Source organism: Mustelus asterias, chromosome 23 (assembly GCF_964213995.1).
Source record: "Mustelus asterias chromosome 23, sMusAst1.hap1.1, whole genome shotgun sequence".
Classification (NCBI taxonomy): Eukaryota; Metazoa; Chordata; class Chondrichthyes; order Carcharhiniformes; family Triakidae; genus Mustelus; species Mustelus asterias.
Window position 1 is genome coordinate 73250642 of NC_135823.1, and position 12395 is coordinate 73263036.

The 12395-nt window shown below is 44.0% G+C and overlaps 1 protein-coding gene across 1 annotated transcript in view; it reads left to right on the top strand.

Moving 5' to 3' along the window:
• ccp110 (centriolar coiled-coil protein 110) overlaps positions 1–12395 on the top strand; it is a 77746-nt gene that overhangs the window by 45810 nt on the left and 19541 nt on the right. Inside the window, exon 5 of the mRNA XM_078240931.1 lies at positions 10012–10139. Coding sequence (XP_078097057.1) covers positions 10012–10139 — 128 coding nt within the window. The remainder of the gene's footprint in view (positions 1–10011; positions 10140–12395) is intronic.

The window sequence follows — 12395 nt, forward strand, 5'->3', positions numbered from 1 at the left end:
TTCCTAGGTTTCAATCTTTATTTTGCAATAGGATGCGATTTTGATATTTTTTAACTTGGTTTGTAGTCTGTGTCTCAGTGAGGATACTTTGATCACACTGTTGCTTGACCACAGATTTCTCACATCAGGCTGGATCAAGTGCCTAATTGGCGGGAATTCCCACCAATAAGCCCTCTGTCTCTCAGCAGCTGTAGGTGAGGTGAACAGATAAAGCCATTCGTATGCTCCTGAGAACCAAATCTGGGTCAGTATCTAGATACATGATAAAATAAACCTGAAGGTGTGGATTAGATATTGCAATCCTCGAACATGCCCTCAGTGAGACTTAGCAACCTTCTGTTAGGCAAAATTGATGTATGCTGTTGGTGAGGTCGGGTCAGTGCAAAATCAAGTAACTGGTTTATTTTAGATTATCAATGTGACAGAATCAAGTAACAGATCCACACTTAACTGCTATAATAATTCCAACAAAACCCATCCTAATATCTGAATCTGGCTGAATTCTGACTTTTAGTTTTATTACTGATCACACCCCCTGTTTTACTCTGACTGGCCACACAATTCCTAATTTAGCTCTTAGCCTTTCTTTCTCAGCCTTTGCTAGAATTGATCTTAAACTCAGAGGTAGGGGAGGGGAGTGTAGATGTTGGCATGTCTAGACGAGGGATTCAGGCCATTGCTGTGGGGATAAGGGTTCAAATCCCACCTCGGCAGCTGGTAGAATTTAAATTCAATTAATAAACAAAAGCTGGAGTTGAAAATGTGACGCTAGTGTACCTTTGAGTTATTAAAATCCTGCTTGCGGTAGCTCACATCCTTAGCTGGTGTCATTGTTGCTGAGCTGATCCACGAGGTGTCCTTTTATTGCTCCTTCAATGGTTTAAATGAGAGTTGTTTATTTTTATTTTGGGAATGAGTCTTATGGCCCTGCATTGTCAGGAGGAAGAATGTTTGTCGATCAGGTGACAGGAGATCTTTTATTTTCAGTTCTGAGCTTCAGGTTTTAGAAAGGGCATCAAGCTGGAAAGCAGTCTCTCTCTCTCTTTCTCCCTGGGCTTTGGGAAATTCTGCTGGTTAGTTGAAAGCCTTCCTGGAGTAGAAAGTCTGCTCTTGGTGGCTTGACCAGAGTGTTGCCCTGGTGTCCTGGAAGCTGTTCTGACTTCAAACTGTTTAAAATTAAAGTTTATTTATTTGTCACAAGTAGGTTTACATTAACACTGCAATGACGTTACTGTGAAAGTCCCCTAGTCGCCACACTCTGGTGCCTGTTTGGGTACACAAGGAGAATTTAACATGGCCAATGCACCTAACTAGCACGTCTTTCAGACTATGGGAGGAAACTGGAGCATCAGGAGGAAACCCATGCAGATGCTGGGAGAACATGCAAACCTCACACAGGCAGTCACCCAAGCTGGGAATCGAACCCAGATCCCTGGCGCTGTGAGGCAACAGTGCTAACCACTGTGCCAGCGTGCTGCCCTAGTTCTGAATGTCTCAAGAGAACTGCAGTATTCATCCAAAGGACTCAGTTGCAGAATCACGTGAGCATTAGTCTTTGCTATGTTAAACCTGTGGAAGGGTTTTGTCTAAAGGAAGTTTTTGTTTGATTGGAACATCTTAGACATATTTGTTACATCTTAGACGCATTTAAGTAAGAAGTCTCGCAACACCAGGTTAATTTCCAACAGGTTTATTTGGAATCACGAGCTTTCGGAGCTCTGCTCCTTCATCAGGTTGTTACGGGTTATACATTATTGTGGTTGTTCTGTTTTGTTTGTAATTGATTAAGTTATTGCTATTTTGTTTTCCATACATGTTAACTATATTCTTAAACTTTGTTTGATAAAAGCTCCCTAGTGGGTCATTTGATTCATACCTGAGGTGAATCATATGCTTATCCTAGCTAAATTCGAGGTGCAAAACTTATGATCCAGGCATGCTTCATAAAACACTTTGGAGTTTCTGACCTGAACCATAACGAGCAAATTTCAATGGTGACCACAAAATTATCATCTCAGAATCCTTACAGTGCAGAATGAGGCCATTTGGTCTATCGAGTATGCACTGAGAACATTCTACCCAGTCCCACGCTCCTGCCTTATCCCCATAATCTTGCACATTCCTTCTTTTCAGATAGCAATCCAATTCCTTTTCGAATATCTCGATTGAACCTGCCTCCACCACTCCCTCAGGAAGCTCGTTCCAGGCACCAACCATCCTGTGGGTGAAAAAAAATGTCCTTGCATAATTTTTACTCATTTGGCCTGTTGGTTTGAATCTGTGCCCTCTAGTTCTTGATGAGTGGGAATTGTTTCTCACTATTTGCCCAGTCCATAACCATCAGGATTGTGAATGCCTCTATCGAATCTCACCTCAGCTGCCTTTTCTCCAAGGAAAACAGCCCTAACCCCTATCTATCCTCATAGTTACAGTTCATCATTCTTGGAATCATTCTTGTGAATCTCCTCTGTACTCTCTCCAATGTTTAAAAAACATAGAAAACTACAGCACAAAACAGGCCCTTCGGCCCACAAGTTGTGCTGAACATATCCCTACCTTTTAGGCCTACCGATAACCCTCCATCCTGTTAAGTCCCATGTACTCATCCAGGAGTCTCTTAAAAGACCCTATTGAGTTTGCCTCCACCACCACTGACAGCAGCCGATTCCACTCGCCCACCACCCTCTGTGTGAAAAACTTCCCCCTAACATTTCCCCTGTACCAAACCCCCAGCATCTTAAACCTGTGTCCTCTCGTAGCAGACATTTCCACCCTGGGAAAAAGCCTCTGAGAGTCCACCCGATCTATGCCTCTCAATATCTTGTATACCTCTATTAGGTCTCCTCTCATCCTACGTCTCTCCAAGCAGAAAAGACCGAGCTCCCTCAGCCTATCCTCATGAGGCATGCCACTCAATCCAGGCAACATCCTTGTAAATCTCCTCTGCACCCTTTCAATCTTTTCCACATTCTTCCTGTAATGAGGCGACCAGAACTGAGCACAGTACTCCAAGTGGAGTCTGACGAGGGTCTGATATAGCTGCATCATTATCCCCGGACTCCTAAACTCAATCCCTCGATTGATAAAGGCCAGCACACCATACGCCGCCTTAACCACCTCCTCCACCTGTGGGGCCGATTTCAGAGTCCTATGGACCCGGACCCCAAGGTCCTTCTGATCCTCTACAGCACTAAGAGTCTTTCCCTTTATATTGTACTCCTTCATCCCATTTGACCTACCAAAATGGACCACTACGCATTTATCTGGGTTGAAGTCCATCTGCCACTTTTCCGCCCAGTCTTGCATCCTATCTATGTCCCTCTGTAACTTCTGACATCCCTCCAGACTATCCACAACCCCACCAACCTTCGTGTCATCGGCAAACTTACCAACCCATCCCTCCACTTCCTCATCCAGGTCATTTATGAAAATGACAAACAGCTAGGGTCCCAGAACAGATCCCTGGGGCACACCACTGGTGACCGACCTCCAATTAGAAAAAGACCCATCTATACACACTCTCTGCCTCCTTTGGGCAAGCCAGTTCTGGATCCACAGGGCAGCAGCCCCTTGGATCCCATGCCCTCTCACTTTTTCGAGAAGCCTTGCATGGGGGACCTTATCGAATGCCTTGCTAAAATCCATATAAACCACATCTACCGCTTTCCCTTCGTCAATGTGTTTAGTCACATTTTCGAAGAAGTTTCACATTATATATTAATGATTTGGAAGAGGGAACTGCATTATCTCCAAATTTGCAGATGATACAAAGTTGGGTGGGAGGGTGAGCTGTGAGGATGATGCAGAGATGCTTCATTGTGATTTGGACAGGCTGAGTGTGTGGGCATCTGCATGGCAGATGCAGTATAATGTGGATAAAGTGAGGTTATCTACTTTGGTAGCAATAATAGGAAGACAGACTATTACCTGTCTTATTACCAAGGCCTGATGGGATATACCCCAGAATACTGTAAGAGGCAAGGGAGGAAATTGCTGGGGCCTTGAGAGAAATCTTTGTATCCTCACTGACTACAGGGGAGGTCCCAGAGGATTGGGGAATAGCCAATGTTGTTCCTTTGTTTAAGAAGGGTAGCAAGAATAATCCAGGTAATTACAGGCCGGTGAGCCTTACATCAGTGGTAGGGAAATTACTGGAGAGGATTCTTCAAGACAGGATTTATTCCCACTTGGAAGTAAGTGGACGTATTAGTGAGAGGCAACATGGTTTTGTGAAGGGGAGGTCGTGTCTCACGAACTTGATCGAGTTTTTCGAGGAAGTGACGAAGATGATTGATGAGGGTAGGGCAGTGGATGTTGTCCACATGGACTTCAGTAAGGCCTTTGATAAGGTCCCACATGGCAGACTGATGCAGAAGGTGAAGTTGCATGGGATCAGAGGTGAGCTGGCAAGGTGAATACAAAACTGGCTCGATCAAAGAAGACAGAGGGTAGCAGTGGAAGGGTGCATTTCTGAATGGAGGGCTGTGACAAGTGGTGTTCCTCAGGGATCAGTGCTGGGACCTTTGCTGTTTGTAATATATATAAATGATTTGGAGGAAAATGTAACTGGATTGATTAGTAAGTTTGCGGACGACACAAAGGTTGGTGGATTTGCGGATAGCGATGAGGACTATCAGAGGATACAGCAGGATATAGATCAGTTGGAGACTTGGGCGGAGAGATGGCAGATGGAGTTTAATTCAGACAAATGTGAGGTAATGCATTTTGGAAGGTCTAATACAGATAGGAAATATACAGTAAATGGCAGAACCCTTAAGAGTATTGATAGGCAAAGGGATCTGGGTGTACAGGTACACAGGTCACTGAAAGTGGAAACGCAGGTGGAGAAGGTAGTCAAGAAGGCATACGGCATGCTTGCCTTCATTGGCCGGGGTATCGAGTTTAAAAATTGACAAGTCATGTTGCAGCTTTATAGAGCCTTAGTTAGGCCGCACTTAGAATATAGTGTTTAATTCTGGTCGCCACACTACCAGAAGGATGTGGAGGCTTTGGAGAGGGTACAGAAAAGATTTACCATGATGTTGCCTGGTATGGAGGGCATTAGTTATGAGGAGAAGCTGGAGAAACTTGGTTTATTCTCTCTGGAGCGACGGAGGTTGAGGGGTGACCTGATAGACGTCTACACTTTCTGTTGGCTAGATGGGTGACCAGTGGTGTTCCGCAGGGCTCTGTACTGGGACCTCTGCTATTTGTGATATATATAAATGATTTGGAAGAAGGTGTAACTGGTGTAATCAGCAAGTTTGCGGATGACACGAAGATGGCTGGACTTGCGGATAGCGAAGAGCATTGTCGGGCAATACAGCAGGATATAGAGAGGCTGGAAAATTGGGCGGAGAGGTGGCAGATGGAGTTTAATCCAGATAAATGCGAAGTGATGCATTTTGGAAGAAATAATGTAGGGAGGAGTTATACAATAAATGGCAGAGTCATCAGGAGTATAGAAACACAGGGACCTAGGTGTGCAAGTCCACAAATCCTTGAAGGTGGCAACACAAGTGGAGAAGGTGGTGAAGAAGGCATATGGTATGCTTGCCTTTATAGGACGGGGTATAGAGTATAAAAGCTGGAGTCTGATGATGCAGCTGTATAGAACGCTGGTTAGGCCACATTTGGAGTACTGCGTCCAGTTCTGGTCGCCGCACTACCAGAAGGACGTGGAGGCGTTAGAGAGAGTGCAGAGAAGGTTTACCAGGATGTTGCCTGGTATGGAGGGTCTTAGTTATGAGGAGAGATTGGGTAAACTGGGGTTGTTCTCCCTGGAAAGACGGAGAATGAGGGGAGATCTAATAGAGGTGTACAAGATTATGAAGGGGATAGATAGGGTGAACGGTGGGAAGCTTTTTCCCAGATCAGAAGTGACGTTCACGAGGGGTTAGGGGCTCAAGGTGAGAGGGGCGAAGTATAACTCAGATATTAGAGGGACGTTTTTTACACAGAGGGTGGTGGGGGCCTGGAATGCGCTGCCAAGTAGGGTGGTGGAGGCAGGCACGCTGACATCGTTTAAGACTTACCTGGATAGTCACATGAGCAGCCTGGGAATGGAGGGATACAAACGATTGGTCTAGTTGGACCAAGAGCAGCACAGGCTTGGAGGGCCGAAGGGCCTGTTTCCTGTGCTGTACTGTTCTTTGTTCTTTGTTCTACAAGATTATGAGAGGCATGGACCGAGTGAGAGGCATAGTCAGAAGCTTTTTCCCAGGATGGAAGAGTCAATTACTAGGGGACACAGGTTTAAGGTGCGTGGGGCAAGGTTTAAAGGAGATGTACGAGGCAGATTTTTTACACACAGTAATGGGTGCCTGGAACTCGCTGCCGGGGGAGGTAGTGGAAGCGGATACGGTAGTGACTTTTAAGGGGCATCTTGACAAGTACATGAATAGGATGGGAATAGAGGGACATGATCCCCGGAAGAGTAGGGGTTTTTAGTTAAGTCGGGCAGCATGGTTGGTGCAGGCTTGGAGGGCCTAACTAAGGTTCTATAAAGCTGCAACATCACTTGCCAATTTTTAAACTCAATGCCCCGGCCGATGAAGGCAAGCATGCCGTACGCCGCCTTGACTACCTTCTCCACCTGCGTTTCCACTTTCAGTGACCTGTGTACCTGTACACCCAGATCCCTTTGCCTATCAATACTCTTAAGGGTTCTGCCATTTACTGTATATTTCCTATCTGTATTAGACCTTCCAAAATGGTGAATGTGTGGAATTCACTACCACAAAATAGTTGAGGCCAAAACCTTGTCTGATTTCAAGAAGAAATTAGATATAGCTCTTGGGACTAAAGGGTTCAATGGATATGGGGAGAAGAGGGCATCAGGATATTGATTCGATGATGAGCCATGATCAAAATGAATGGCGGAGTAGGCTCGAACGGCTGAATGGTCTACTCCTGCTTCTGGTTTCTATGAGAACATAAGAACATAAGAAATAGGAGCAGGAGTAGGCCATCTAGCCCCTCGAGTCTGCCCCGCCATTCAATAAGATCATGGCTGATCTGAAGTGGATCAGTTCCACTTACCCGCCTGCTCCCCATAACTCTTAATTCCCTTATTGATCAGAAATCTATCTACCTGTGACTTAAACATATTTAACGAGGTAGCCTCCACGGGGCAGAGAATTCCAGAGATTCACTACCCTCTGAGAGAAGTTGTTCCTCCTCAACTCTGTTCTAAACTGACTCCCCCTTATTTTGAGGCTGTGTCCTCTAGTTCTTGTTTCCTTTCGAAGTGGAAAGAATCTCTCTGCCTCTACCCTGTCTAGCCCCTTCATTATCTTGTATGTCTCCATAAGATCTCCCCTCAGCCTTCTAAACTCCCAACGAGTACAGGCCCAATCTACTCAATCTCTCCTCATAAGCTAACCCCCTCATCTCCGGTATCAACCTGGTGAACCTTCTCTGTACTCCCTCCAAGGCCAATATATACTTTCGCAAATAAGGGGACCAAAATTGCACACACTACTCGAGTTGCAGCCTGACCAGTACCTTGTACAATTGCAGCAAGACCTCCCTGCTTTTATTCTCCATCCCCTTCGCGATAAAGGCCAACATTCCATTTGCCTTCTTGATCACCTGCTGCACCTGCAAACTGAGTTTTTGCAATTCATGCACAAGGACCCCCAGGTCCCTCTGCACAGTAGTATGTTGTAATTTTTCACCATTTAAATAATAGTCCATTTTACTATTATTCCTTCCAAAGTGGATAACCTCTTTGATGGCGAGTGACTTGGAGAGGAACTTGCAGGTGGTGGTGTTCCCTGCACTGATCAATTTATTGCAGCTTTTTCATTCCTTACCTCTAGCCAGAGAGATTCAATCCTCGACTCCCACTGAAACATTCTCTCCAGTACTGTAATACCATCTTTAACCAATACTGCCACACCACCTCTTTTATTTCCCCTTCCTGTTCTAAATACCTTCTATCCAAGAATGTTTAATGGTCAGTCCTGTCCTCTTTTGAGCCAGGACTCATAGCAATCCTATCATAGTTACATTTGTCAGCCTGTAGTTCACCAATCTTATTAACACACTCCATGTGTTCACATTAATCTGCGTTGTACATTAATCCTGATTTTGGCTGTTTTATTTTTTTCTGCCTTACTCTGACCCAATCTAATGAATTACTATTACCTACTCTAATTCTATCAACCTCTCTAAGTATCCTATTTACCTTCATATTACTTTCTGGTGTATCCTCCTTATCAGTAGATACTTCTCTACTTCCTGCTGCCAGTTTTCCTCTTTTTCTCAGGTTCCTATCCCCTTGCCAATCTAGTTTATCAATCATTGTTGAAACCCATCTGGTTTATTCAAGTTCTTTCCATCTGCCATCCTTTCCAGCTCTGGCCTACATGTGACTCCAGATCCACAACAATGTGGTTGACTCCTAACTGCCTTCTAAACTGGCCAAGAAAGCTTCTCTGTTCAAGGACAATTGGGAATGGGCAAGAAATGCTGGCATTGTCAGCTATGATGTGGAGATGCCGGCGTTGGACTGGGGTAAACACAGTAAGAAGTTTAACAACACCAGGTTAAAGTCCAACAGGTTTATTTGGTAGCAAAAGCCACAAGCTTTCGGAGCCTTAAGCCCCTTCCTCAGTTGGACTTTAACCTTGTGTTGTTAAACTTCTTATTGTCAGCTCTTTAAAGAATTAAGGAAAAGCTTCACTCAGTTTTGAGCATAGAAACCTGTAGCTCCATGTTCCTTGTTCAGATGTTGTCTGATTGACCTGTCAAATAAACTGATTGCTTGGTGGAGGCCCAGCAATTCCATCACATGGTCTGTAGACTTGAATTCAGTTTCCCCAACATCCTGTGTGGATGCCCAGATGGATCACCTGAAATGGAATGCTTACTCCATTGTCCCAAATACAAAGTTGGTTCATCTGACTTGACAATTCCACCCTCTTTACAGCTGCTGCACGTCTGCCACTCCCCAAATATTTTCCTGCAGGATGAATCCCTTTGTGATTTCTTCCCACCAAATGCACAACATCACACTTCTCTACATAGCAATCCATTTTCCAATTATCTACCCATTCGGTAAATTTATCCAGCTCACCTTGTGCTTTGAATTTCTTGAATAGTTGGAAGTGGGTAATGGCGTCATGCAGGATTCATTGCTGAGTGATTTCTGTTTGTTATGTAGATTGAGTATTTGGCTTTGAGTCTAGAGGGAATGGTACAGTTAATTATTTAGAAGCTCAAAGATATATTGATCAGATTGGGTGCAAGCTTCAACGGTGGCCAGTGAATTTAATGTTCCATCATTTATATTTTAAATGGAAGTAGACTTGGTGCTGTGGAAGAGCAGAGAAATTTGTGAGTGTGAGTTATAAAACCATCTCTACTTTCTCCAGTTGTTTTTAAGAAAAATACTAATGGAATTGTAAGTTTTATTATGTGAGAGAAAAGCCAAGACTCTATCATAATTCTGCATAAACCTTCTGAGAGTGTTAGCTTGAACGTGAACATTATAAAAAATACTTTAGAGAACGGTTCACTAGGAAGCTGCTTGTTAGGAGAAAGAAGAATTGCAACTACAAATGAAAGCTTAAAAATTGGCGTGGTGCCGATTGTGGGAATCCATCTTAGAAGTATTTGAAATTAGGGCAAGTTCAGAATGGATAGAAAGAAGTAGAATGGGAAAAATTAGAAGTATAGAAGATTTTGAGCAAGCTGAGGGTGGGACAAGGACAAAAGGGAGGTCTATGACAGGAAGAAAGTCAGGAGAGGTTGTATGACGGAAGTCTTCCAGATTTTATTTGGTTGAGAAGGTGTCAGGTGCTTGTCCCCTTCAAAGTAGGTCCTGATGCTTGTCAAGGGCACTTTGCTGGATTGGATTTCTAATTCAAGTTCTGATGTAAAAGCCCGTGTCTATGGGCATGTTTAAGTGTGATGAGTGCCATTCATTCACTGTTGAATGAAAAATCCAGGCCTATTTATCCTTTTAGAAGAGGTTAAATCTTTTTTTTCTGCTCCATTATTTAGATGAAGAACAGATCACAAAGCAGATGATGGCATTTGTGGAAAGGCGGAAACAGTTAGAAAAACAACACACCTTACAACTCTCCATGCTGATTGCTGAACAAGAAAAGGAGCAAGAGAAACTGCGAAGGGTAGGGAGAGTACATAATACACTTCAGACTTTAATCCATAAAATTACTGCTCTTTAAATAGAGCAAGATGCTAAACAGATGGGTATCCTTGCATTTTTTCCAATGTCATAATGTTCTTGTATTACAGGAAGGATATCACATCACTAGAAAAAGGCTGAAAGCTTTTTGTCTTATTGCAGTCATGTTGTACAGTGTGTAACTGGCTCATCCCTCACTGTAACCCTTTATTTTCCCCTGATTTGTGTCTCTTGCCAGTCCATGAAATTCCCACAATTGGTATTTCCAGGCTGACACTTAATGAGGACTTGAATATGATCACAAATGACGAGTGAAATATAAACGCCTCGAGTTTCTGACTGAAGATATTTGGTACCGTTTGCTTTCCCTCGCTGGCAAAACATCACTTGGTCAGAAACGAGAATATGATTTCCCTATCCAGATCCTGATCACCATTTTTAAAGGTCCTTCAAAACCTGACCCCAGGCTTCGAGTGAACAGTAAACAGGTTCTTTGGACGTTTGTTTTTACTCTGGCATAATATAGGAATGCATTTTCTTGTTTAAAAAAAATGAGTTAGTAACATTGAGTTTAGCAGTGGTCCACTTGACTAACACTGAGAACAAAGAAAATTACAGCACAGTAAATGGCAGAACCCTTAAGAGTATTGATAGGCAAAGGGATCTGGGTGTACAGGTACACAGGTCACTGAAAGTGGCAATGCAGGTGGAGAAGGTAGTCAAGAAGGCATACGGCATGCTTACCTTCATTGGCCGGGGTATTGAGTTTAAATGCCCTGGCCCTCCAAGTCTGCACCGACCATGCTGCCCGACTAACTAAAACCCCCTACCCTTCCGGGGACCATATCCCTCTATTCCCATCCTATTCATGTATTTGTCACGACGCCCCTTAAAAGTCACTATCGTGTCTGCTTCCACTATCTTCCCCGGCAACGCGTTCCAGGCACCCACTACTCTCTGTGCAAAAAATCTGTCTTGTACATCTCCTTTAAACCTTGACCCTCGCACCTTAAACCTGTGCCCCCTAGTAATTTACCCTTCCACTCTGGGGGGGGGAAAAGCTTCTGACTATCCACTTTGTCCATGCCCCTCACAATCTTGTAGACTTCTATCAGGTCGCCCCTCAACCTCCGTCGTTCCAGTGAGAACAAACCAAGTTTCTCCAACCTATCCTCATAGCTAATGCCCTCCATACCAGGCAACATCCTGGTAAATCTTTTCTGTACCCTCTCCAAAGCCTCTACGTCCTTCTGGTAGTGTGGTGACCAGAATTGAACACTATATTCTAAGTGCGGCCTCACTAAGGTTCTATAAAACTGCAACATGACTTGCCAATTTTTAAACTCTATGCCCCGGCCAATGAAGGCAAGCATGCCGTATGCCGCCTTGACTACCTTCTCCACCTGCATTGCCACTTTCAGTGACCTGTGCACCTGTACACCCAGATCCCTTTGCCTATCAATACTCTTAAGGGTTCTGCCATTTACTGTATATTTCCTATCTGTATTAGATCTTCCAAAATGCATTACCTCACATTTGTCCGGATTAAACTCCATCTGCCATCTCTCCGCCCAAGTCTCCAACTGATCTATATCCTGCTGTATCCTCTGATGGTCCTCATCGCTATCCGCAAATCCACCAACCTTTGTGTCATCCACAAACTTACTAATCAAACCAGTTACATTTTCCTCCAAATCATTTATATATATATATATATATATATATATATATATTTATATTTATTTATTACAAACAGCAAAGGTCCCAGCACTGATCCCTGAGGGACACCACTTGTCACAGCCCTCCATTCACAAACGTTTCAGGATTTTAACCCAGTGTCAGTGAAGTGTATATTCCAAAGGTGCTGCAGTTGTGGCAGTGTTATCTAGATTTTAATTTCCTTTTGAAAATCTATCAGGAAGGGGTTTGAAATATATAGCTATTGGTTGATGTTAGGAAATTACTCTACAAAGCTATAGGAATTATCATATTTTCCATCATGAAGGTGTTTTTATTGAGGAATTGGGCAGCACGGTGGTTAGCACTGCTGCTTCACAGCGCCAGAGACCTGGGTTCAATTCTCGGCTTGGGTCATTGTCTGTGTGGAGTTTGCACGTTCTCCCCGTGTCTGCGTGGGTTTCCTCTGGGTGCTCCGGTTTCCTCCCACAGTCTGAAAGACGCGCTGGTTAGGTGCATTGACCCGAACAGGCGCCGGTCTGTGACGACTAGGGGAATTTCA